At 51.8% G+C, this 26,653-nt stretch overlaps 8 protein-coding genes across 8 annotated transcripts; 5 read left to right on the forward strand and 3 right to left on the reverse strand.

The window, feature by feature from the left end:
* Positions 1-788: 788 nt before the first annotated feature.
* On the forward strand, positions 789-2,015 carry ALTATR162_LOCUS10585 (uncharacterized protein; the record flags this gene model as incomplete). The annotated part of the gene is made up of 2 exons (XM_043318222.1): positions 789-1,667; positions 1,731-2,015. 2 exons carry the CDS (start codon positions 789-791, stop codon positions 2,013-2,015), a joined length of 1,164 nt encoding a protein of 387 aa, XP_043174157.1.
* Positions 2,016-3,617: 1,602 nt separating this feature from the next.
* On the reverse strand, positions 3,618-5,336 carry ALTATR162_LOCUS10586 (uncharacterized protein; the record flags this gene model as incomplete). Its single annotated transcript, XM_043318223.1, has 4 exons — positions 3,618-3,797; positions 3,849-4,600; positions 4,653-5,139; positions 5,235-5,336. The coding sequence occupies 4 exons, from the start codon at positions 5,334-5,336 to the stop codon at positions 3,618-3,620; spliced, it is 1,521 nt and encodes a 506-aa protein (XP_043174158.1).
* Positions 5,337-5,792: 456 nt separating this feature from the next.
* ALTATR162_LOCUS10587 (uncharacterized protein) lies at positions 5,793-6,821 on the reverse strand (the record flags this gene model as incomplete). Its single annotated transcript, XM_043318224.1, has 4 exons — positions 5,793-6,477; positions 6,526-6,601; positions 6,648-6,688; positions 6,739-6,821. 4 exons carry the CDS (start codon positions 6,819-6,821, stop codon positions 5,793-5,795), a joined length of 885 nt encoding a protein of 294 aa, XP_043174159.1.
* Positions 6,822-7,571: 750 nt separating this feature from the next.
* ALTATR162_LOCUS10588 (uncharacterized protein) lies at positions 7,572-10,294 on the forward strand (the record flags this gene model as incomplete). The annotated part of the gene is made up of 3 exons (XM_043318225.1): positions 7,572-7,845; positions 7,901-9,460; positions 9,510-10,294. The coding sequence occupies 3 exons, from the start codon at positions 7,572-7,574 to the stop codon at positions 10,292-10,294; spliced, it is 2,619 nt and encodes an 872-aa protein (XP_043174160.1).
* Positions 10,295-11,061: 767 nt separating this feature from the next.
* Positions 11,062-16,631, forward strand: ALTATR162_LOCUS10589 (uncharacterized protein; the record flags this gene model as incomplete). Its single annotated transcript, XM_043318226.1, has 9 exons — positions 11,062-11,106; positions 11,163-11,183; positions 11,254-11,280; positions 11,339-11,716; positions 11,767-15,262; positions 15,373-15,479; positions 15,544-16,170; positions 16,222-16,341; positions 16,395-16,631. The coding sequence occupies 9 exons, from the start codon at positions 11,062-11,064 to the stop codon at positions 16,629-16,631; spliced, it is 5,058 nt and encodes a 1,685-aa protein (XP_043174161.1).
* Positions 16,632-19,190: 2,559 nt separating this feature from the next.
* Positions 19,191-23,265, forward strand: ALTATR162_LOCUS10590 (uncharacterized protein; the record flags this gene model as incomplete). Its single annotated transcript, XM_043318227.1, has 6 exons — positions 19,191-19,341; positions 19,404-19,696; positions 19,903-20,469; positions 20,570-20,855; positions 20,913-20,925; positions 20,979-23,265. The coding sequence occupies 6 exons, from the start codon at positions 19,191-19,193 to the stop codon at positions 23,263-23,265; spliced, it is 3,597 nt and encodes a 1,198-aa protein (XP_043174162.1).
* A 741-nt stretch (positions 23,266-24,006) lies between these two features.
* Positions 24,007-25,260, reverse strand: ALTATR162_LOCUS10591 (uncharacterized protein; the record flags this gene model as incomplete). Its single annotated transcript, XM_043318228.1, has 1 exon — positions 24,007-25,260. One exon carries the CDS (start codon positions 25,258-25,260, stop codon positions 24,007-24,009), a length of 1,254 nt encoding a protein of 417 aa, XP_043174163.1.
* Positions 25,261-25,476: 216 nt separating this feature from the next.
* On the forward strand, positions 25,477-26,416 carry ALTATR162_LOCUS10592 (uncharacterized protein; the record flags this gene model as incomplete). Its single annotated transcript, XM_043318229.1, has 5 exons — positions 25,477-25,608; positions 25,689-25,901; positions 25,957-26,193; positions 26,238-26,316; positions 26,367-26,416. The coding sequence occupies 5 exons, from the start codon at positions 25,477-25,479 to the stop codon at positions 26,414-26,416; spliced, it is 711 nt and encodes a 236-aa protein (XP_043174164.1).
* Positions 26,417-26,653: the final 237 nt, after the last annotated feature.

A 26,653-nucleotide genomic window follows, 5' to 3' on the forward strand; every position in this document is an offset into this window, starting at 1 on the left:
AGTGGGGTAGCTCACAAGGAGTGGAACGATAAACTTTATGATGGGACGACGTAAACGTGGGGCGTATGATGGCAGAACATGTGCATTTGGTTCCTGAGCATTTCCTGCCGGAGTCGGTTGCGCTTGGAGAAGGGCATCAAAAGTGGTTTTTCTCGCAGCTGTGTTTTAGACAGCATCTGAAGCCACAACCGCAGAGGTCTAGCGTCACTGGAGAGCGAGCGTCTTGTGTATCAGTACGTTCTCCAGCTCAGGGTAGCCGCATATAATGAAACATGCACGATCCACTAGAACTGTTGAGAATGCAGATGACATCGGCTCCACAGGCGGAAAGTAGGCCGATCTTCACATGAAAGCCATTCCGTGACACATGCAAGAGCATGGCCCAACAACGTCAGATCAGCGTACTAGCCTACATGTGCCTCATAGTCCCCTCACTGCATTTTCGTACGAGTTCTCCGGTCGCTGTATTAATTTGATTGCCTATACGAGGTATGTTTGCGAGGCTCCAGTAATTATGCCTGTACAAGGCCGAGCACACGCTCAAAAGCTCACGCGCACTGACTCGGGGTTAGAGTTCAACTTACGTTCCATTCTAAACAACACAACGATTATACGAATACGCGGCTCTGCTTGTGCTGCGAACGATAGCTTGTCTCTTTTTACTTCTTGACGCTCGCTGTTCATATTGCTTTAATCTTTTATTGTAATCGCAAGCCTACATTGGATTTGTACACCTGACAACAAAGTTTGCGGAACCCTGCCCGCGTCGGAACTGGAGCGCGACGGCCATGGAAGAAGACCCTTCGAAAGCGAAAGCGGCACCACCTCCGCTACATATCTACCGCCCCATCCCGCGTCGCAACTTCGAATCCAACTACGACACGGCCGATTCGCCCACACACGCCTTTTCGCAGGCAACGCCTCCGAGCGCGACCGAGAACCGGAGATCGTCTGACTTCCTCGCTCAGCTCAACGCCCGCTTGCTGGGGACATTTAATTCGCGCGATGACGACTCGGACGACCAGGAGAGGGAGAGTAGGCCTCCGCCGCGGAACAAGAGTTACTTGAACATGACGAGTAGCACTTTATCCGGCATATACGACGAGACGGGTGCGAATACGGCTGGGGAACTGAGCACGGCGGAAACGCCATGGGGGACTGGTGCCGAGACACCCACACACATGACCATGGGCTTTCAGACCCGGGAAACCGCGATGGGGAGTCCTGATGGCGGACTGAGCTTGAAGAACCAGGCCAGGAAAGGATCAAACAAGGGCAAAGCTGAAGGGAGGCGGAGGAGTCATGCGATCAAACAACCGCGTCACGGCGTATGGAAATACGCTGTGATTTTGGGCAAGCTCGTAGCCCTGTACGTCTTTGGCGTCATCTACGGAGTCATCGTCTCGCATCTCCACGAGACGAGACAATTGGCAGCTGTACACGTTGAAGGTGTTGATCGCAAGAGTCAGGCCTACCTTGCCACCTGGGGACTATTTGGAGTTACCTTGGGAAGTTTGCTTCCATACGTTGATCTCGTATGGGATGCACAACGGAAAGAGAGCCAGATGGAAGACAAGGAGGCGGATACACACGATTCACCCATCAGCGAGCAGATCAATGATGTAGTTAGGAGTGTGGCAGCTTTTGTCGGGATAGCATTTGCTATTGTAAGTTCTCCTTGGTACTACCTCACTATATACTTGGACGTCGACTGACACTTTGATTCCTAGCGCCGTCTCCCCTGGCAATCCACCCTCCAGCTCACCCTAACTCTCGCCCTCGTAAACCCCGCCCTTTGGTACATCCTCGATCGCTCGAAACCCGGCCTCTCTGTCTCACTCACCGTCACTTCTATCCTCACATCCTTCATTTTCCTCTCGAATCCAGATGTTCTTCCCTCACCGTCCCTACCAGCCACCACAAACGCCACGCAAATCCCGTCCATGGGCAGCCATACATATAAAAAGGAAACCAGCACCAGTCGTTACACCAGAGCTGTTCGCTGGCATGGTTAGTTACGAGAACTTAGCTGTCGTAACTTGGGTGGGAAGTGTCCTATTCTGTAGTTGCGTTTGTTTTGGCAGTATAGGGAGGAGGTTGGCTGTGCTGGAGGAAAGTGGGTGGAAGAGGTGATGCTTCTTGGTTGAAGATTATAGTGTCTCAGGGATTACATTGGATAGTCTCGCACAACTATTGTGTGTTGAGACAATGGATAGATTCTGCGGATGCATGGGGCGTCTGGTAGGAATGAAACCCTTTGGCCTTATATTGGGCCTTTGTGGAATTTGATCTCATCACTCCTTGATGTGTGCTGCCCTTTCAGTACGGCTTTTTCCAGCGAATATTGTGCAAGTAGAATCACACGTCACCTCTCGATTTGGGACTACATGAGCACCCCATTCAATGGAAGAACTGTACACTTCTGAGATTCTGAAACTTTTCTTTGCCTACTACAACGGTACGTAATAAGAAATGATTTACGAAGATAAATGACTTGAACCCCAATATTGCTCTTGAATTTCGTGTATTGTTCTATCTAGTGTTATCGTAGGCTGCATAGCCTTGTTGTTCTTGCTGCTGCACTTGTTGGGTTTCCTCCTTGTATAGGGTGGTCAAGTCAACGTACTGCCCAAGTTTGACTAGTTGTTACCATTGCAGATGAGAGAAACTACAAAGAAGCAAACACCAGAAAACCTGCTGTCTATTATATCCACCAATAAATCTGGGAACAAAAACAATGATTGCCTACCATGGTACACTTCATGTGAGAGGTCGAAAAGGAAAAAAAGAGGCAAAAAAGAGGTGTCGCAAATTGGCGGTACTGGGAACTATAGACATGTTAGTAACAATGTCTCAGTAAACCGACTCAATGAAGGGGAACGTACTCGAACCCAGGCTGGCGCGGATCTGGATCAGGACAAGCTAAGTTGTCCGCCAGCCACAACGCGACGTCATACCACTAGACCATACCACCGTTGGTATCGAGCTCTGATTGGCTGATTTGATGGAGGAAACGAAAAATAAATTATTCATAATCTCTCTAAAATTATAAAAAGAAGCATGTTGGAAATGGCTCTAATCGGTTTTGCAAAGCGGCTACAGAGTGGGGAATATGAGTCAAGGTAAAGGCATCGTGGGGAACACATGCAGAGCCGAGTGGGGAACATAGGCGATTGGGCATGGTTGCCGTCTTCGGAGAAACGGCTACAAATACTTTTACTAGACACCATCACTAAGTGGAGAATCAGGTCTACTTTGCTCTCGGACTGTTTCATGAACAGGCCGTTTGAACAGGCCGTATGAACAGGGTGGTGAGATGCGTAAGATTCTTCTATGCTTTCTCAGATACATCATCTCTTCATACGTGTCCATATCCTCATAATCATCAATGCTTTACGAGCCGCTTTAGGCTGTATTAGATCAACGGCCGGGGCCACTGAAAACTACCATTCGGCGATGACAATTCTCTGCTTTGCCCACTAATCCCCTAATCCCCAACGTCTCTTTCTTGTAGATCCTGAGTACCATCGTACATGCTTCTTCTGTGTTTACATTCGTTTTGATTACCATGCATACGATACTACGTGATACACCAGAAACATCGTTCTACAAGACGTTTACTGGGCCTTGGAGAGCTTCGCCCTGCTAGCAGCGAGAGCAGCAGAGAGACTGAACTGGGTGTTGATACCGTCGATACGGTGGACAGCGTTGAGGTTCTTGACGCAGGTGATTTGGAAGCAAGTAGCAGATCCCTGGCGGGAGGCAATCGTAGAGTAGGCGAGGAAGTATTCCCAGATCTGGCGCATAGTTAGCATCTAGCGATAAAGGCATACGAAAGTAATTCTTACCTTGAACCATCGGATGCCGTACTTGGCAACGACCTTCTCCTTGTTGGCGAGCCAGTTGCGGTACCACCTCCAAAGAGTAGCAGAGTAGTGTACACCGATGGTGTCAACCATCTTGACCTCAAAACCAGCGCCCTCGAGGGTGTCGATAACGAAACCCAGAGGAGTAGAAGCATCGGCACCGGGGAAGACGTATTTGTTCATGAAAAGACCCCAGGTGAAGTCCTCGAACTGCCAAGCCTTGCGGAGACCAGCGATCTGGAGGAAGAAGACACCGTCGTCATCGAGCATATCGTAGACCTGACGGAAGAAACCGCTCAAGTGGCGGACACCGACGTGCTCAGCCATCTCGAGACAGGTAATCTTGTTGTAGCCACCAGGAGGGAGGGGAATGTCACGGTAGTCCATGCAGAGAATCTTGGACTGGTCTTCTTCGATGCCAGCCTTCCTGAGGCCGTTGTTGCCCCAAGCAGTCTGGTTGCGACCAAGAGTAACACCCGTAGCGTGAGCACCGTAGTTGACGGAGGCGAACTTGGTAAGGGTACCCCATCCGCAACCAATGTCGAGCATCTTCTCGCCCTTCTTCAGACCGATCTTCTCGCAGACGATTGACATCTTGTTATCCTGTAGCTGTTCGAGACTCTCCTCAGTGTTGATGTCGGAGATGATGCCGGAGGTGTAGATCATACGAGGACCGAGGAACCAGCCGTAGAAGTCGTCACCGCGGTCGTAGTGGTCGCGGACCTGTTCTTCGTCTAAAGTGGGGTCAGCATATACCTACAGTTTATAGGTGTTCGAGTTACCTACCCTGAGACTTGGAGTGAACAATCATCTCCGGGATCATGCCAAAGAGGAAGTGCTTGATCAATCCGAGGGTGAAGCGGGGCTTGGACCAGTCGTGGCGCCATTCGAGAATCTCGAGCATGTCGCCATTGAGCTCGACCTCACCGTCGAAGTACTTCTCCTGAAACGTCTCAATGGGGATCTGCTTCTTGCCATAGTATGCGTCGCGGTCCTCGGGCTTAGTGAACTTGAGGTAGTGCTCTATGGGCTTGCCGGGAAGTTTGGCTTTCTCGTTCTTGCGGGGTGCGAATTCAGAGGTAAGCCACCAGAATGGTCCTAGAATAGGAAGGAACAGGACAAGGGCTAGGAAAACCCATGTCTTGAAGCCCATACCCCAGCTCCAGGTGATGTAGGCGGGGATGCCAACCAGCAGCGAGATGAGGGCATAGTTGTTGAACGAGTCGCGACCGGAACCTTCTGCAGGCAGAGGAGCATTCGCAATGGTCGGGTACTGTTGGACGTCGAATGTCAGCGTGCTAGCTCTCCATGTTGATGCTCAATGGCTGGCGGGGTTGCTCGTTAAATTGCACAGATGCAACAACTTACCGAAGTCGTCTTGACGCCGCAGTCGAAGGCGGGCGTCGTGGGCGAGGGCGCCGGTGGCGTCTCAACCCACTCAAAGTTCTCCTCAGAGGTATTGCTGCTCATCTTGCGCACCGCTGAGCAATTTTGCAAGATGGGAAGCAAACGTGTTGGGATCTGGAGGCTTTAACGGCGGTGAATCTAAGCGAACACCCACCGGGGTTGCGCCTGCCCCTGCAGATGGTTAACTCTCCAAGCCTAGCTCCAAACATTGAACAGCACACCGACGGCGACTGCCTTGGATATGCGCGATATACGTTGCAGCATTACTAGCACAACTCTGCCGTTGATAAGGGTTGTGGAGCGTGGAGAAAGTCACAGTGCTCACAACTCAGCACTCTTGCATATGGAACGTAGTCCACGGTATCGTTATCACAGCATGTGAACTCGCTCTTTCTTCGGTCATATACGCGTATGATCCATACACGCTTCTTCAATCAACCAGCCGTCTTGTAACCCCGTACAGATAGGAACAATTTTCAAATTCTGCCAAGCCTTATTCATAGCATGGGCGGGGCACGCTCAAGACACGTTTACTAGTAGCTTCCCCCTAACAAAGTCCACCTTCTCCTTGGCAACACCGGCTTGCTCCAGGTACTTCTCAACGTTGCCGTACTTTCCAAGCATATAGGAGTGTACACTACTTACCAAGTCCGGAGGGCATGTCGCAAACTGTTCCGTCAGACCAATCGACGCCATCTCTTTTAATCTTCCTTCTTTCTCTGGCTCAAGTTCTGGTTCGGAAAGTCGGTAGTCTTCGTCGATAGTCTTCTCGTCGACATCGAGCAGCAAGAGAACCAGCATTACTATGAGCCCGGTTCGGTCCTTGCCCTGTGTACAGTGGACTAGAACTGGCCAATTCTGCTCTTCACCTAGTACATCAAAGACCTGCGTGACTTCGCGTGTGCACACGTCTAAGGATTGCTCGGCCAGTCCGACGAGCCCCATGTCTTCCATGTGAGGAGCTAAGATCTTGATGGCATCCTTGCGGTAGCCAGTAATCATAAGCCCTACGAGCTTGAAAAACTCGAGCCATGTGAGCTTTGAGAGCAACATGCGCGAGAAAGCTGAGCCGTTGAAGTTGATTTCGTGATAGTTTATGCCGGGTATCTTGAGGGGCTCTGCTACATCGTCATTGCTCTGAGGAACTGCTGCTGACGCTTTAATCCTTGCATCGTGCTTTTGCGCCTGTTCGATGTGCTCCGTTCTGTACTGGTTAGCACGATGTTGGCTCCCGCCAGTTACATCTACGTACTTTGTTCGTAGATCAATGATGCTTTTTACGCCAAATTCTTTCAAAAGTCGCTGCCTGTCTTGGAAAGAAGCCTCATCTTTTACAGTCAGCCTCGCGCCAAGATACATGTGCAAGATACGCACCAGGTCGGGCACTTCGGAATAGTAAGCCATTCCTTAAACGGCTGTAGTATGGTCAGCCAACGATTGTCTTCGAGTCGCATGGGCAATATACCTAGTTCCGGTCTTTTGGTTGACAAACTGACTGACATCGCGAAAGTTCAATATGCTTTTGAGTGGCGTTTGTAGTTCAGACATGTTCAATACATTTAGTCGTGCGAGGCTAAGAATGATGGTATAGCTATTTACTGGATCAGGTTGGAAGGTCGAGACCCGGTGACGTAGTTAAGTTGACACTAAACCGCATCTAATCCAGCTTTGCTTCTGAAGCCAAACACGCACCAATAGAGGTGCTCGGGCATCATGACAACCATCAGGATAGAAGCGCGCCATAATCGTTCGTAGCTCATGGATATCCGGAATTGTGCTATCGTGATCAATGAATTCAAGTAGGACACCATCTGGAAAGATTTATTGACTTTGCACGCGTTCAGAAATTGAAACTTGGCTATCATGTTCCACCAAACCAAGGTGCAACGTTGTATACAAATGATGTGCTTCGTTCGCACGACGCAGGTCTGTGATCTTCAGATGTGCGCAAGGATGCTGGGAGACAGGATAACCCTCTTGGACGGACTGGGTATATGATTTGACTACTTCGGTGAGTCTGTCGCATGTTTCCGTCTGGACAGGCAAGGTCATGTCCGGCGCGGGCTAGAACCAGCCCCAAGATAGTAAGGCTGGTGTGAGATTTCCCACGCGGAACGCACGCTCACGGCGATCCTCCACAGTTGATATGACATCATTGCTGTCTTCTCGTCATTTAGCCATGAAGGGCGCCGCAAACTGTGTCCCAGGCTGGCGTTTGCCTTTCCCTTTCATCTTCCGTGATCGCCCTCAAAGCAGCTCTTGGTTCAATTTCGTCTTGCACCGAAACGCTCTTTCACAATGGCGACGACAGCTCTTACTGCGAGTGCGGCCCCCACTGCTGACAGCAGACCCTTGAAGGGAACGGAAGAGGCGGCTCCACCACGATCCTCCGCCGAGAGGAACATGCGTTGCCCTGACCCATCCGCGCATCTGCATCAGCCAAAGAACAGCGTGTTACAAAACCAGGCGTCTGCAGCGGCGCTCTATTCGCATAACCACGGCAGCCCTGCCAAAGCAAACGTAGCAAAACCTATCAACCCGCTCGGAGCCGACGGCAAGCTCTCCTCAGCGAGTGAGTGTAAAACTGTGATGATCGCATTACATCATATCCTAACGAACATTCACAGGCGCTGCTACGAGTCTTAAATACGCGAAGGCCCAAGACCTTCCCAGCTATCCCGTCGTCGGAATTGACACTCAATCCTCTGCCGGAGCCGCCGCGCTACTTGCCAACCAGAACAAGAAGAGCCCGGAGTGGTGGAAGCCTGAAGCATCTTCAGCGGCAGGCAAGGCTGCGTTGCTCGCAAACGGTTATAAAATGGCCCCTGTGTGGCAACCAGAAGCAAGCGCGGCAGGCTCAAAAGCAGCGCTTCTCGCTCATAGAGACGGCGCAAAGCTGAACCTGTGGCATCCCGAAGCTAGTGCTGAGGGCCATTCTGCTGCTACTATTGCTATGAGCAAGAAAGGTCTCGGGCCGGAGGTCGACTACGGATATACAGACCAGGGCAGGAAAAACGCCTTCACTGCGGCCACCGACGCCCACTCTGCGTCGAGACGTAAGCGCGCTCAGTCAAACCCACCAGCTGCGCCGCTGTATCCAGACTCGAAAAACTCGGCCAGGAATGCACTGGGAGCAGCAACGCTTGCCCATAGTGCGTCTACTCGTGCGAAACCACAAGCTAGTCCTGCTGATTCCAACCGCCACGGACACGGCGCCATGGAAGCAGCACGTATTCAGCATGCGAAGAGCATATCGCGCGACATGTATACCAGCACTCCGCCTGTTGCACTAGAGACAGAGGAGAAGAGGCACAACGATGCTCTTCGAGCTTCTGCCATATCTATGGCTAAGAAGATCTACGATGTGCAACAGCAACACATCGATGGCGCATCGGGCCAGTCTATCGCCCGCACTGGAGCAACTGCGGCACATAGTCAACAACCGGCGACTGGCGAGGCTGACATCAAGCAGCAAGCTATGCGCTACATCGGAATCCAAGAAGCTGCACAAAAGCTTGCTCAGGAAAGACTGGCAAAGATAGGGTATGACGAGAACGCCGCCTACCGAAGCTACTACGGCTACGATAAGCCGACCAGATCGAAGCTCTCCATGCGCCGTGGACGTAATCGCGCACACAGTGCTTCTGAGACAGCTCCTGCGGACACATCTGATTCTGACGAAGACGACTTTCGCTCGAGGCGAATCCGCTCGCAGATGGAACAGTTCAACCAGCAACTGGCCGATGTGGACGCAAAGAAGCGCGAAAACGATCGCAAGTCCCTGCTTGCTGCAGCACAGCGTAAGGTACAAGCGCAGATGCAGGGTATGGACAAGAAGATCTATGATGAGACTGGCAAGATGTCATCTGCGATGGTAGATGATTGGGACGAAAAGGCGCGACAGCGTGCTATGGCCAACTCCGAGGCCCGTATGGAAAACCATGGCAGAGTACACATCGGCAATGGTAAATGGATGGATCAGAGTGAAATCGATGCTATCGCCCAAGCCAGGATCCAGCCCACATTGGACGAGATCACGGAGAAGACCGAAAAGCGCCTTGCCGAGGACGAGAAGCGACGTGCTGAAGAAGAAGAGCGCCGACTTGACATGGAGCAGGAGAAGCGCCGTGTTCGTACCGAGAAAGAGCGTGCCGCTGAGATCAAGGCGGAGGAGAAGCAAGGAAGGGGTAAGTAGTTCTCGCTGAATCGTTTGTCACGCCACTAACATAATCACAGAAGAAGAGAAGAGGGCTGCGAAAGCACGAGCGGCTGAAGAGAAGCTAGCAGCGAAACAAGCGAAGGATGCCGAGAAGACTAAGACTACAGGAGAACAGCGCAAATCAAAAGAGATCTCAGCGGCTGAACCATTAGTTGTGGATGCTGAAGCTCCACGCGACAACGAGGATCTATACCAGGAACCTACACCTACAGAAGTCCAACATACAGCTGAACATGATTCAGCTGGTCCAACTTCGCCGACGTCGCAAGGACCCTCGAAAGGATTCAAATCACTCTTAAGCAAGTTGAAGCGCCGCTCAAAGCATGCTCCTGCGACAGAGACTGAAGGTGATACAAAAGAGAAAGAACCCGGTTTCATTGGTGGCGCAACTCTCCGAAACTCCACTTCGCTGCCCCAATCTCAGTCTCAGTCTTCGAAGAACGCTAGCCATCCAGCTCGTGAGTCGATAGACGGCCGCATATCTGCAGATACCGATCGACCAAAGGACCTAGGCGCTGTTGAGCCTACGTATGTTCCTCACGTCGGTTTTGTTGACGAAGATCGCCACTCAGATGTTTCATCCCTGTCCAACGATGGAGAGGAATTCAGTATGGCACGTGGGAGACCAGCCGAACGTGTTGTAAGCGGAGCAACAGCGACATCCGCCGGAGAGAGCTTTGAGGAAGCCCGTGACCATTTCGACGAAGCTCTAGCACCGCCACCGGCCTTTGGCTCTGATGCGGAGAAAGCGAGGATAGGAAGCCCAAACCGGGAGTCAAAGTTCCAAGAGGTGGGATTGTAGGCCTTGTGATGGTGAATCAAGCGGGAGTATTGCTCTTGGAAGAACGATGTTATGATTGAGCTGAATGGTAGACTAATGGCCCATGTTTGGAATTCCGTTGTTTATGCGTAGTAGTCTGCAGGGTTATGGGTAGCACAAATACGGCCTTGGGATATAATTTAATGTCTTGTTCTGCAAATATATGTCAGAGACTTCAATATCGCCTATGCACTTGATGCGAGGGACTGTAGGGGGAACATGTGCAGAGGTGAACGTGTATGTTCTGTTTCGATGCTTGTATCGCGAAATATGCCGGGGAACTACGGGTTCCTCCCACACCCAGCCTTCTCACTTGCGACTTACTGTTGTACAAACGCACAAATTGCCAAGTTAATTGCCAAACTCAAGACCTAGAAGGCTGTATTCATCTTCATCCTCTTTTCAAGGTGATAGACTATCTACAAAGTCAGCGTAGCAAGTAAGAGTAGTCCTGATTGAACGCTGCAACAAACGTCATTGGGTAAAGCTGCCCTTGCGTCTTGCCTATTTGGGAACCCAATGCTTATGTCATCACAGGGCGATCCAGCGTATGTGGAAACAACACGAGGAGCTCCTTTCTCAAACAGCATCACCTCCACGACCCCGACCCCGCCTTATACGACCGTCTCTCATTTCCTATCACGCGCTTCTGGAGTTGTGCACCTGGTTCTACTTCTTCCTTTTCTTCCGATACCCGATTCTTGCGCGCTTTCTCACCCCGGTGAGCTTGGAACTGGACTGTCGCAAACATGGCCCAGCGACAGGTGCCATTGCACGTCACGCAGCCGACGCTGGTATGTACCGCATTAGCCCTTGGCATTGCATAATGATTGAAGCTAACAATTGACAGCTCACGAACCTCAACATCCTCGTACGTTGGTCCTAGGCCAAGCACTCCGCGAACAAGGCAACAAGGGTCAGCAAGCTAATACATAGTCCAGCCGGCATCGATATCATGGCAAAACTGCGTATGTGGCCCCATCAAGATGCACACACGAGATGTAGATATGCTGACAGCAGGCCTAGACACTCGAGTCCGACAAGTACGTTTGCGTGCGACAAGTCAACAACGAAGCCAACGCGCCCGCCGAGACTGTCATCATCGACCTTAAGAATACCAACAATGTCATCCGGAGACCGATCCGCGCCGACAGCGCCATTATGCACTTGACTGAGCCCATCATTGCTCTCAAGGCGCAAGGCCGGACACTGCAGCTGTTTAACCTCGAGACCAAAGAACGTCTGCAGACCTACAGCCATCAAGAAGACATTCAGTTCTGGAGGTGGATTAGCCAGACTACACTTGCGCTCGTCAGCACAAAGGCCGTGTACCACTGGGACGTGCTCGACTCGAAGAACGCTGTTGCGCCGCGCAAGATCTTCGATCGCCAAGAACAACTCGAGGTATGCGGCTTGGTCTATAAATCGCTAACTGCATCTAATTCGCTTTGTAGAACAATCAGATCATCAACTATGTTACCAACGATGACGAGAGCTGGTCTTGCTTGGTTGGTATCACATCAAACCCCGCCGGTGGCATTCGTGGAAACATGCAGCTCTTCTCCAAGGCGAGGAACGTCAGCCAGCCCCTCGAAGGTCATGCTGCTACCTTTGGCACTCTCCGTCTTGATGGTGCATCAACCGATACAAAGATCTTCGCGTTCGCTGTCAAGTCGTCGTCCGGTGAAGCCAAGATCAACATCGTCGAAGTCGACCACAACGCCGCGAACCCAGCCTTCCCGAAGCGTCTCATCCCGATCCACTGGCCTGCCGAGGGTACCGGTGACTTTCCGCTCGGCATCCATATTGCGCAAAAGTACGGCATTTTAATCGTAATTACCAAATTCGGTTTCATTCACCTCCACGACCTCGAGACCGGTACCGCACTGTTCCTGAACCGGATATCTGAGGAGACAGTCTTCACAACGGCGCGCGATGACGAAGGCACTGGTGTAGTCGTCATCAACAAGCGAGGTCAGGTCCTGCATACAACTATCCGAGAGGACAGCCTGATTCCATACATCATGGAGAACCCAGCGTGTGCTGAGATTGCGTACAAGCTCGCTTCAAAGGGCGGACTTCCAGGCGCAGACCAGCTTTACTCTCAACGGTTTGAGACGCTCATGTCCCAAGGAAACTTCGCGGAAGCCGCAAAGGTTGCCGCCAACTCACCCCGGGGCTTCCTCCGCACAATGAACACGATCAACAGGCTACGCCAGGTTCCCAACCAGCCTGGCCAGATCACTACTCTGCTACAGTACTTTGGTCAACTACTCGACAAGGGTGGACTAAACAAGGAAGAGACTCTGGAGTTGGCTCGACCTGTCTTCGCTCAAGGCCGCAAGCACCTTATCGAGAAGTGGCAGAAGGAGGGCAAGCTCCACTGCTCGGAGGAGCTCGGAGATCTTGCCAAGCCCCACGATTTGAACCTTGCTCTGGCCATCTACAAGGAGGCGAACGTATCCCAGAAGGTTGTCGCAGCACTCGCTGAGCTTGGCCACTACGACCTTATTCTGCAGTACTGCAACGGCGTCGGCTACACGCCCGACTACAACGTATTGCTCCAGCATGTGGTCCGCATCAATGCTGAGAAGGGTGCTGAGTTCGCCTCCCAGCTAGCGAAGAATGAGGGCGGCCCATTGATCAGTATCGACCGCGTTGTCGACATCTTCCAGTCTCAAGGCATGATCCAACAGGCAACCGCTTTCCTTCTAGACGTTCTCTCCAACGATCTACCAGAAGAGGGCCACATGCAGACCAAGCTGCTCGAAATGAACCTGCTCAACGCCCCTCAGGTTGCAGATGCTATTCTCGGCAATGAGATGTTCCACCACTACGACAAGGCGCGCATTGCCCAGCTGTGCGAGAACGCTGGCCTGCTCACCCGTGCTCTGGAACACAATGATGATCCGGCTGCCATTAGGCGTATCATCGTTCAGACCGACAAGCTTCCAGAAGAGTGGCTGATCAACTACTTCGGTCAACTCACAGTAGAGCTCTCGCTTGAGTGCTTGGACGCCATGCTCACTACAAACATCCGCCAAAACTTGCAGGCCGTCATTCGTATTGCCCAGAAGTACTCAGATCTGCTCGGCGCTACCAAGATCATCGATCTCTTGGAGAAGCACCGTACCGCAGAGGGTCTGTACTTCTTCCTAGGCTCGATCGTCAATGTCAGCGAGGATCCCGATGTTCACTTCAAGTACGTTGAGGCTGCGACCACCATGGGCCAACTTAACGAAGTCGAGCGTATCTGCCGAGAGAGTGCCTTTTTGCCTCCAGAGAAGACGAAGAACTTCCTAAAGGAAGCCAACCTCGCTGAACAACTTCCGCTTATCGTTGTCTGCGATCGTTTCAATTTCGTACACGATCTAGTGCTCTACCTCTACAAGAAGCAGCAGTTCAAGTCTATCGAAGTGTACGTTCAGAGAGTCAACCCTGCGAGGACACCTGCTGTCATCGGTGGTCTTCTCGATGTGGACTGCGACGAAAGCATTATCAAGGGCCTTCTGGCTTCGGTGACACCATCTTCGATTCCAATCGACGAGTTGGTTGCTGAGGTGGAGTCGCGAAACCGATTGAAGCTTCTTCTGCCGTTTTTGGAGCAGACATTGGCGAGCGGCAACCAGCAGCAAGCTGTCTACAATGCCTTGGCCAAGATCTACATCGACTCCAACAACAACCCAGAGAAGTTTTTGAAGGAGAACGACCAATACGACACCCTCACGGTTGGAAAGTACTGCGAGAAGCGTGACCCCAACTTGGCATTCATTGCCTACAGCAAGGGACAGAACGATCTCGAGCTCATCCACATCACCAACGAGAACGCCATGTTCAAGGCCCAGGCACGTTACCTTCTGGAGCGAGCCGATTCCGAAGTTTGGGACTATGTTCTGAGTCCAAACAACGTACACCGCCGATCGCTCGTAGACCAAGTCACTTCGTCGGCTGTTCCCTCGTCCACTGACCCAGACAAGGTCTCCGTCGCTGTGAAGGCTTTTATCACTGGTGACATGCCTGCTGAGCTGATCGATCTGCTCGAGAAGATCATTCTGGAGCCTTCCACTTTCAGCGATAACCCGTCCCTCCAGAACCTGCTGATGCTTACTGCCTGCAAGTCTGATCGCGGCAGGGTCATGAACTACATCCAACAGCTCGACCAGTACACCCCTGAAGACATCGCTCAACAGTGTATCGAGGTTGGCATGTATGACGAGGCTTTCGAGATCTTCAAGAAGCACGAGAGCCACGTCGAGGCTGCCAACGTCCTCATTGAGCACATTGTTTCAATCGACCGGGCATACGAATATGCTGACAGGGTCGACACGCCTGAAGTGTGGAGCAGAGTTGCTAAGGCGCAGCTGGATGGTCTTCGTGTCACCGACTCGATTGAGTCTTACATCCGCGCCGGAGACGCATCCAACTACTTGGAAGTCATTGAGATCGCCACGCACGCCGGCAAAGACGAGGACTTAATCAAGTTCTTGAGGATGGCTCGCAAGACCCTCCGCGAGGTACCCATCGATACCGCCTTGGCTTTCTGCTTCGCTCGTACCAACCAACTAGCCGAGCTTGAGGACTTCCTCCGTGCTACCAACGTTGCGGACGTTGAAGCCTCAGGTGACAAGGCTTATGAGGAGGGCTACCATGAGGCAGCAAAGATCTTTTTCACCAGCATCTCCAACTGGGCGAAGCTTGCAACCACTCTCGTACATCTGGAGGATTACCAAGCCGCTGTCGAATGTGCTAGGAAGGCAAACTCGATCAAAGTCTGGAAACAGGTCAACGAAGCCTGCGTTGCGAAGAAGGAATTCCGTCTCGCCCAGATTTGCGGTCTCAACCTGATCGTACACGCCGAAGAGCTCACCGATCTTGTCAAGCAGTACGAGCGTAACGGGTACTTCGATGAGCTGATCAATCTCCTTGAGGCTGGTCTTGGTCTGGAACGTGGTAAGTAAAACCCTTTTGACAACTACAACCCCACTGCCTATCACAATCTTCCGACGATTACTACCCCGGACAACTACAACGTGTGTGAGATGCTAACTGTATCATTTTAGCCCACATGGGAATGTTCACTTCCCTAGGCGAGGCTCTTGCCAAATATCACCCCGAGCGTGTCATGGAGCATCTCCGCCTCTTCTGGAGTCGGATTAATATTCCAAAGGTAAGTTGTGACTGTACGAAATGCACGTGAGACATACACTGACTTCGTACCTCCCTATCTGCAGATGATCCGTGCGACAGAGGAAGCTCACTTATGGCCGGAGCTGATCTTTTTGTATGTGCACTACGACGAGTGGGACAACGCGGCTCTCGCCATGATGGAGCGTGCCGCAGATGCCTGGGAGCACCAAGCATTCAAGGACACCATCACCAAGGCTACCAACGTCGAGATCTACTACCGGGCTTTAGGCTTCTATCTTGAGGAGCAACCAACTCTCCTAACGGATCTCCTCCAGGCGCTGACTCCCCGTATCGACGTCAACCGTGTTGTCCGCATGTTCGTCAAGTCAGACAACATTCCTCTGATCAAGCCCTTCCTCCTCAACGTCCAGTCGCAAAATAAGCGTGAGGTCAACAACGCCCTCAATGATCTTCTGATCGAAGAGGAGGACTACAAGACGCTCCGGGACTCGGTCAATAACTACGACAACTACGACCCTGTTGATCTTGCCCAGCGCTTGGAGAAGCATGACCTGGTCTTCTTCCGTCAAATCGCGGCCGACATCTACCGCAAGAACAAGCGATGGGAGAAGTCCATCACTCTCTCCAAGCAAGACAAGCTATTCAAGGACGCTATCGAGACCTCGGCCATGTCTGGCAAGTCAGATGTCGTTGAGGATCTGCTCCGCTACGTAAGTTGGACTTTGCTGCTTTTCAATGCATCCTACTAACTCGCGACCTAGTTCGTCGACATTGGTAGCCGCGAGTGCTACGTCGGTATGCTATACGCCTGCTACGACCTCCTCCGTCCCGACATCATCCTTGAGATGTCATGGCGTAATGGTCTCCACGACTTCACTATGGTATGTATCTGCTCTTTCTTCTTTCTTTTTGCAGACTACTGACTTTTCACCAGCCATACATGATCAACCTCATCTCTCAACAGACGGCTGCTATCGAGATGCTCAAGAAGGACAACGAGGAGCGCAAGACTCGCGAAGTCTCGCAACAGAAGAAGGAGGAAGATACTCCGATCTTGGGCTCGCGCCTCATGCTTACCCAGGGTCCGATAGCCTCGGCTCCCTCCCCAGGTCCGTACGGACAAGCCAACGGCATCGCCCCGCAGCCGACTGGAAGCTTTCGCGCCTTCTAGACGCTGTCCAAACTGAAGATGAGATACCTGCTCTGCAAGTGCGGGTAGTTGGGATTCCTCTTCAAATTACATATTGATGATTGGTGTGGCATGCAAAAGCGAGCGGAGGGTTCATACATTTTTGGCAGTGTGTGGCAATGTACTCTACAGGCGTTTAAGGTGGCCTCCTAGTCTGGATGTTTCAAACATAGAACATCCTCGGACTTCTGTACTCTAGTTAATCGCTTCATTTGCGCAGAGATTTTATGTTCTTGCTTGCGGTATTCATGTGACGTGATCGACATGGTGTTACACCCTAGAGCTGGAATCGTACCCTGAAGGTATTCGCGGTCGTCGTGTCGTTCGTATATCACTGTAGAATACTGCGAAGGCCTTTGGGGGTACGATTTGACGTGGGTGGTAATGGCTGGATGTCATACATCTCAACCATCAAATCCACGTCAAGGCCCCTCAAGAATTATGACATACGCCTGTGGACCCTCCAAAGACCTCCTCCTTCGAAAGACAAGCCTCTGAAATAGCGTAGAAAAGGGGGAGAGTCAGAATGGAGAACATAAAATCTGGGAGCGAACTACAAGAAAGCATCGGCTGCAAGCTTATCCATGGTGTCCTTTTGGTATTGGAGTTGATGGCAAAATATCCCGTTGCGCCAACCTTAACCATAGCAGAGTTGTTATGGCAGGCTCATACAGAGGGAGAACTTTGTACTGTGCCAAAAACTAAGATGTGCCCTGGAGTTATACACTACGTTTTCTTTTTGGGTGCGTCGATGTGCAATATGGTGAATGCCATCGGGGTACATTCTGAGGATAGAGCTAAAAGCACGATACTACCTAGGTAGGTACGTATGCAAACTATGAAATCTACAGAAGCCTGAAGCGCAGTCATCGTGGCAGGCTCAGACATGATATTGAAGCGGTGCTGTGCAAAATCTTAATATGTACCCTGAAGGTATACACTGACTTTTCTCTTCGGGAATATTAACGGAAACCTTAGTGAATACCTACAGAGTGTCTTTTGATGTTGGTGTTGATAGCAAATGTTACATACTTACTGACCACTAAAATCATATGCACCCTGGAAAGCTATGCCTACACCGTGGTTGTTACGGCTGGCTCATACATAGTACGAGTAACTGCAGACTCACCATTCTACTGTGGCTGAGTATGGCGACGACCACTCCAGACGACTCTAGCAAACCACGGTCACCAGATATTCAAGAACTTGGACGACCACCCAGATCGACCACGATAGGATTCATCAGGCTTGAGTGCAAAGACCAGAAGAAGGCTCTATGCTTGCAGCGCATGTGTTATAGCTGGTTCAAGCGTAGTACGAAGAAGCTTGTATTTTACCACGAACCAAATTGTACTCTGAAAATATACACAGCCTCTTCCGATTTTAAAATGTCAACGTAAAACACAGCGAAAGCATAAGGAATACTAATTCAATAGCCCTGCGTGTGCTCACGGAATAATTAGCTTTTCGATTCGGCCGTTGATGTGCCAAGTAGCGAGTGTTTGAAGCTCCGCCCGCAGTACGCGTGCATGGCCTTGGCCAAGTTAGGCTACTACGAGTAATGTTTCTAAATGCAGCCATTGAGTGCCTCAAACGATCCATCGTAAGCTAACGTGACCGGTCTCAGGTTTTCCCAAAGCCAAGTTAAGTCTAGAACTTAGTAATAGTGAGAGGCGGAACCGCATAGCAATGATGCACAACCGGCAATAGCTCAGACCCATGGTTCCGAATACTCCTCGCAACCATGCAGGTACGCGACCGGCAAGCGAGGAGAAGTCCGGAAAAGTATACCATGAACAAGGTGAAATAGCGAGTTCACCCTCGACGGTCATGAGGAAGCTCGGTAGAAAAGGCCTACACCGAAGCAAAGCGCTGGATAAGCACGACATTTTTCCGCGATGCCGAGCTTTCTCCGGCATGTGGCAGACACTGCTCTGGCAAGGTAGGATAGAATCGAGTTCGCGAACGGCTTGCTGGAGGGGCCGTAGTGGGGAGCGGTCCAGGTTTCATTGAGCGTCTATCATCACACCAGACAAAGTGCGTGTGGCTTGGCTAGCCGTCCCACGTGCTTTGTCGGCGTGGGATAGAGCAAAAAGGTTTTATACATGTCTGAGAAATCCGGTAGGCGGTGGGGCAGGACCTCTGACCACGGTGACAATTTTAATCGTGTCGCACATGGGGTGGTTCCGTCGGCGAACCTTGTCAGTGCCCTCCATTATCTCCCCGCGCCATGAAGCTCTGGCCAGGTCGTGGCATGCAGCTATCCATGGATAGCTTGGTTGCTTTTCAGGTGGCCGACGGGGTCTTTGCAGCGTGTTTCCATCTGGCTTGGCTGTGTGGATCTGTTTTGGGATTAAACTCGCGCTCTGCAGCTTTGAGCGAGTGAGTCGTAGCAAGTAGCAGACCCTGGATATCCGATAGTCGGTACCATAATAAATTGGCGCTGTATCTGCCCTCTTCTACAGATTTCAGACCTCCCCCTCTCATCCTCCTTCCCTCTCTACACTCTCCCTTACCCAACACACACAGCCGTCATTCGACATGACGACTCTTGCAGTTGACCAGAATGCCTCGTCGGCCATCGACGAGAACGACTTCGATGAGGACCATGGCGAGCACCACCCTCACAGGAACTCAGTCCACCACCACCTGCGTGCGAGCAGCTCTATTATGCAACTGAAGAAGCTCCTCGGTAAGTTGTCGGAGTTCAATGGCTCATTCATCGCGTCTTCGGCGCTCTAACAAATCTACCAGTTGCCAACCGAGGAGAGATCCCCATCCGTATCTTCCGAACAGCCCACGAGCTGTCACTGCACACAGTGGCTGTCTACAGTCATGAGGACCGCCTTAGTATGCACAGGCAAAAGGCTGACGAGGCCTACGAAATTGGCGCCCGCGGCCAGTACACACCTGTCGGTGCTTACCTCGCGGGTGACGAAATCATCAAGATCGCGGTTGAACACAACGTGAACATGATTCACCCGGGTTACGGTTTCTTATCGGAGAATGCAGAGTTCGCGCGGAATGTTGAGAAGGCTGGGCTCATTGTGAGTTTTACCGCTTTGTTTACGCTATGACGAAATTACGTGGAGGGGCCGCAGCTGCTATCGGCTGCTGTTGAGCCTATCGCTCCCGCACAAAGTGAGGAATTGGCGGGGCCGATCACCAAGCAGCCCGGTGCCGATCATCGCTGCGAGCATGGCTTTTGTTTTACCCCATGCAATATGCGACCCATGCTTACTTTTGATTTTAGTTCGTAGGCCCCTCTCCCGACACCATCGACGCTCTCGGGGACAAGGTCTCGGCCCGAAAACTCGCCGTCAAGTGCAACGTCCCGGTTGTACCAGGAACCCCTGGACCAGTCGAGAAGTTCGAGGATGTCAAGGCCTTTACTGATGAGTACGGCTTTCCCATCATCATCAAGGCCGCTTTCGGTGGTGGTGGCCGTGGTATGCGTGTAGTACGCGAACAGGGGACCCTCAAGGACTCGTTCGAGCGCGCAACTTCAGAAGCCAAGTCGGCTTTCGGTAACGGAACCGTCTTCGTCGAGCGCTTCCTCGACAAGCCCAAGCACATTGAAGTCCAGCTTCTTGGTGACAACCAGGGCAATGTCGTCCATCTCTACGAGCGTGACTGCAGTGTCCAGCGTCGTCACCAGAAGGTCGTTGAGATTGCCCCAGCAAAGGATCTCCCAGTCGAGACTCGTGATGCTATCCTTGCCGACGCTGTCAGGCTCGCACAGAGCGTCAAGTACAGGAACGCCGGTACTGCTGAGTTCTTGGTCGACCAACAGAACAGGTACGTCTACACTCCAATTATTGTATTCATCAGCTAACTCGATGCACTTAGATACTACTTTATAGATAAGTAGAAACCTTCCGATATGCACATCAAATCCATATGCTGACATTATTTTACAGATCAACCCCCGTATTCAAGTCGAGCACACCATCACCGAGGAGGTTACCGGTATCGACATTGTTGCGGCGCAGATTCAGATCGCAGCTGGTGCATCCCTTGAGCAGCTTGGTCTGACTCAAGACCACATCTCCACACGAGGCTTTGCTTTCCAATGCCGAATCACTACAGAAGACCCAGCTCAGGGCTTCGCACCCGATACTGGAAAGATCGAGGTCTACCGCTCTGCTGGTGGTAACGGAGTCCGTCTCGATGGTGGTAACGGTTTTGCTGGCGCAATCATTACTCGTGAGTGTCAAGCTACATTTTTAATTGGGAAACTTTGCTAATCGGCCTCGTTTACAGCTCACTACGACAGGTTAGTACTCCTCTAGAGATCACATTTGTGACAAATACTGACTTTCTCTGCAGCATGTTGGTCAAGTGCTCTTGCCGTGGTTCCACATACGAGATCGTCCGCCGAAAGATGCTACGTGCTCTGGTAGAGTTCCGTATCCGTGGCGTCAAGACCAACATCCCCTTCTTGATCAAGCTCCTTACACACCCCACCTTCGTTGACGGACAATGCTGGACAACCTTCATCGACGACACTCCCGCTCTTTTCGACTTGATTGGCTCCCAGAACCGTGCCCAGAAGCTTCTCGCATATCTTGGTGACCTCGCTGTCAACGGCAGCCAGATCAAGGGCCAGATCGGCGAGCCCAAGTTCAAGGGCGTCATTCCCATCCCAGCCATCCACGACAACAACGGCAAGAAGGTTGACACCTCCGCACCTTGCACCGAGGGATGGAGGAACGTCATTCTCAAGGATGGTCCCGAGGGATTCGCAAAGGCTGTTCGCGCCAACAAGGGATGCCTGATCATGGACACTACATGGCGTGATGCCCATCAGTCACTCCTCGCGACTCGTGTCCGAACTGTTGACTTGCTCAACATCGCCAAGGAGACCAGCCACGCTTTCTCCAACGCGTGGGCGCTTGAGTGCTGGGGTGGTGCTACCTTCGATGTCGCCATGCGTTTCCTCTACGAAGACCCCTGGGAGCGTCTTAGGAAGATGCGCAAGCTCGTGCCCAACATTCCGTTCCAGATGCTTCTTCGTGGAGCTAACGGTGTTGCATACTCCTCGCTGCCTGACAACGCTATCTTCCACTTCTGTGAGCAAGCCAAGAAGAACGGTGTCGACATTTTCCGTGTCTTTGATGCGTTGAACGACGTCGAGCAACTCGAGGTTGGTGTCAAGGCCGTCCTCAAGGCCGGTGGTGTTGCTGAGGGAACCGTGTGCTACAGTGGTGACATGCTTAACCCCAAGAAGAAGTACAACCTGGAATACTACTTGGACGTTGTCGACAAGATCGTCAAGATGGGCGCCCATATTCTGGGTATCAAGGACATGGCTGGTGTACTCAAGCCCCGTGCTGCCCGTCTCTTGATCGGCACCATCCGCGAGAAGTACCCTGACCTGCCCATCCACGTGCACACCCACGACTCTGCTGGAACCGGTGTTGCATCTATGGTTGCCTGCGCTGAGGCGGGTGCGGATGCTGTCGATGCCGCCATCGACAGCATGTCTGGTATGACATCCCAGCCTAGTTTGGGTGCCATCCTTTCATCTCTGGAGGGTACCGACTTCGACGCTGGTCTGGACGCGCACATGATCCGTAACTTGGACGCATACTGGGCCCAGCTTCGTCTTCTCTACTCGCCCTTCGAGGCTGGTCTTACCGGACCTGACCCCGAAGTATACGAGCATGAGATTCCTGGAGGTCAACTTACCAACCTCATCTTCCAGGCATCGCAACAAGGTCTCGGTGAGCAATGGGCTCAGACCAAGAAGGCGTACGAGCAGGCCAACGACTTGCTCGGCGACATTGTCAAGGTCACTCCCACCTCCAAGGTTGTCGGTGACCTGGCCCAGTTCATGGTCTCCAACAAGCTTTCTTACGACGATGTCCTAGCCAAGGCCGACCAACTCGACTTCCCATCCTCCGTCTTGGAGTTCTTCGAGGGACTCATGGGTCAGCCATATGGCGGTTTCCCTGAGCCTCTTCGCTCCCAGGCTCTCCGTGAGCGAAGGAAGATGGACAAGCGCCCTGGTCTCTACCTTGAGCCCGTTGACATCCCGAAGATCAAGGCAGAGCTCAAGGCTAAGTGGGGTGATGCTACCGAGTGTGATGTAGCATCGTACATCATGTACCCCAAGGTCTTCGAGGACTACAAGAAGTGGACCACCAAGTACGGAGATCTTTCCGTTCTGCCCACTCGTTACTTCTTGTCCCGCCCTGAGATCGGCGAGGAGTTCCACGTCGAGCTGGAGAAGGGTAAGGTCCTTATCCTCAAGCTCCTTGCCATCGGTCCTCTTTCCGAGCAAACTGGTCTCCGTGAAGTCTTCTACGAGATGAACGGTGAGACCCGTACCGTCACCGTGGAGGACCAACACGCGGCTATCGAGAACGTCTCACGACCCAAGGCCGACCCCACAGACAGCAGCCAAGTCGGATCGCCCATGTCCGGTGTCTTGGTTGAGGTTCGTGTCCACGATGGTAGCGAGGTCAAGAAGGGTGATCCCGTTGCTATTCTCAGCGCCATGAAGATGGAGATGGTCATCTCCGCACCACACTCTGGTAAGGTCAGTGGCCTGTCAGTGCGTGAGGGTGACTCGGTCGACTCTGGCGACCTGGTCTGCAAGCTCGTCAAGTAAGCATATTACCTGTGGATTTGGCGTTGCTTAATGAGATTTATGGAATCCAAGAATGGAAATGACTAGATAGTAACGAATGAATCACGGCGTCGGAATGCCATTTTCAACTTCAAATATGCTCTATATCCTACGTATTAGTGCGCTATTGGCTTCACAAACAAACTCGTTGTTTCCAAGTTCTACTACCACACAAATTTCACCCGGAAGGTATATAGTACATTTTAAAAACGTGTACAAGTAGGTAGATCACAGCGTATACCTCCGGGCTACGCTATATTTGTGAGATAAAGCTCATAGAAAACAGTTGTACTCGTAATAATTAATAAGTACTGTTGGATGTTTGTCAAGACAGGTAACATTAGTTCTTACATTAGTGATGTAGCCGGGAGGTATTCGCTCTAACCTGCGTTTAGGTGCTAAACTGACAGGAGACGATGTATACATCAGGGTACGTAATAGCGTGGTAGAAGTAAAGAGAATCAAGCCATGTCGTAGCCTGGAATCAGTCATGTGCAGGGATATCTGCGATTACACTAAGATTGGGTCGAGTAGTGTATTGAACTTCGGTGGTTGATACACCGAACAAAAAAGCTATCTGACCACCCCAGACTCCAAGAAATGCAGCATCGCTAGCCTAGACGAAACGGCAAGCCTTACCCGTATGCAGGTGCTCCAAACGCCCATGTCAGATCGAAAGTACCCACTAGACCGAACCGCGGTCGGGTGATGTCGGGATGGGATCTACCCCATGGAGCCAAAGTCAAGCTTTCTTGCTACCTTGTCCGCGCGACCATTGGTAGGTGTTTCTCCTCCTCTCCGCTTCAGATCCTCGCCCATAGCCTTTGCCCCACCGCCTTCTTTAGGTAAGTTTTCTTTCTTCGTGGGCCGGGGTGCGTTGGTCCACCATTTATCCTCTAGCGCTTTCCGGGCAGTGTACCTCTTCATTGGGTCCAAGGTCAATAGGCCTCTGATGAAATCGCATCCGTCATCTCCCAATGTGGAGAACTGTTGTTTCCACCAAACACGAGGACGTATCTGCCTGAAAGCTGTAGAGCCTTGTGGGCCGGTTTGTTTGTCGGGCGCGACATAGTACGGGAGTGAAGAAACACCCGGCCATGTCTCTTCGGTCGGCGTTCCAAACTTCTCGCAGATAACGGCGACTTGTTGAATATCCGTGTCGGAATAGAGAAACCAGTTGCGAATGCACAGTTCCGCCATCAAGACACCGATACTCCACATATCGGCCGTGCCACCATAATGTGAACAACCATATAGCAACTCCAATGGACGGTACATGCGTGTAATGACCATGGTAGTCATCTTCGTTCCCGGATCGGCGAAACTCCGCGCAAGACCGAAATCAGCAAGCTTGACGGTTCCGTCAGCGGCGATCAAGGCGTTGCTACCCTTGATATCGCGATGCAGAACAAAGTTCTCGTGGCAGAACCAGATTCCCTGACACAGCATGTTCATCCAAGATTTAATGTCTGCCTTTGTATATGTGATCTCCTTATTCTTCCATAGCTGCTCCAAGTCTCCCAGAGGCAAATGTTCGAGTACGAAGGACAGGTTTTGATCTTTGCTTGAAAATACGTCGTGTAGTTTGATGACGTTGGGGTGATTTATTTCAAAGAGGAACTGCATTTCGCGAAGGGCGTCGGGGGCGATTCCGTTGGGGTACTCGGCGTTGAGCTTGATCTTCTTGATTGCGACGAGCTTCTTGGGGTTGTTGACGTAGTGGGCCTGAAAGACTACCGCATATGTACCTTCTCCTAGTTTCTTGCCCATGACGAACTGGTTGCGGATCCGATCATTCATCTGCTCTGCGAGGTCCATGCCGCTGTCTCCTGCTAATGGGGCCGTCGGTGGCACCACGGGTGACTTTGTAGGCTTCGTGGTGTGGCTTGGGAGCGCGAGTGTTCTGGCCTTGGTCGCATCCTGAAATGGCGCTCCAGGCGGATTCGGTCGTGGGCTCAAGACAGCTGGTGATGCCATGGTGAAGTTGGGGTGCAATGGCAGGCTTCGAGTAGTGCAATGCAGGATAGTCGAGGGAGATAGCGGAGTGCCGGCGTTAGTGGTTACTCCACAGCTCTCTTGAGTTATGCGACTCAATCTCCATACCGCAGTCCTCCTCTTTTAGACGGCGAAGTAAGTGGGAGCGTGGTGTGCCGGTGAGTGAGCGGTCGCGTTCTAGGGACCGCGGCGGCGACCATGCACGTCCCCAAACATTTTGGCTTGGCCGCGCTTTTCTGCGGGGAGCTCACTTCACCACCGACGCTTACGCAGTCGCATATCACACAGACAATGGCTACTTCCGCGCGAGGACCGCCAGGCACCGTCGCCGTTTCCAAAGAGGGTATCCCGAACAGGACGTGAGTTGTTCTCCCCAATGCTCAAGAGCATGTACTGATGATATCAAACAGTTTATACGTGCGCAACCTCCCGACAAGCTACAGAAAGAAGACCTCAAGCGGAACCTGTACATGCTATTCGCTACATATGGCATCATCCTCGATATCGTCGCGCTCAAGACAATGAAGATGCGAGGCCAGGCGCACGTTGTATTCCGCGATGTCGACTCCTCAACGCAAGCTATGCGCGCTCTGCAGGGCTTCACTTTCTTTGGAAAAGACATGGTACGTCTAATTCACAGCTCGGAAGCTGTTATGGAACGATGCTGACATGAGGCAGCATATTGCATACGCAAAGACCAAGTCCGACACGGTAGCGAAGCTGGACGGCACCTACAAGATGCCCGAGCCCGAGCGTGAAGACGAACCCGAACAAGCGTCTACACAACCCGCAGGCTTTGGTGCCGCACCCGACAAAGCAGTACCGGTCAATGCGCAAGACGCAGCCAAGGGACAGAAGAGAGGACGTGAAGAGGAGGAAGAGGAGGAGAATTCGGACGCAGAGATGGAGATGGATGTGAGCGACGACTCGGACTAGATCCTTAAGAATGCGTATGGAAGGACATGATACCCACGAGCAATGAACAGAATCCAGAGGGCACTTCAGGAAGATCTGTTTATGTGAACTATCTACGAACGTGTATGGCGATATACTACAGCTATCTCTGAATTGGTGCTGACTCAATGCAGACAACGTGACATTGAGCGGAAGTTGTACCTGCCACAAAAAGGTATCCTGAAGGCATACACGGTGGTTTTACTAAGAAATCTATAGAACATGAGATAGTGTATACCTCCAGGAACAGACATGTTATAGGCTTGTAACACTCGACGTTGCAAGGTAGATCTCTTTACGTGTTGAGTACAACTCAGAAACAATGAGCATATTTGTAGCAAAAGGAATGGCCGAGGAAAAGCGGCGCGGTTAGGACAAACCGTTCTTGATGCTCCTGGAATGTTGGTTGCAAGTGGCTACT

This window comes from Alternaria atra (assembly GCF_907166805.1).
Source record: "Alternaria atra isolate CS162 genome assembly, contig: 34, whole genome shotgun sequence".
Lineage (NCBI taxonomy): Eukaryota > Fungi > Ascomycota > Dothideomycetes > Pleosporales > Pleosporaceae > Alternaria > Alternaria atra.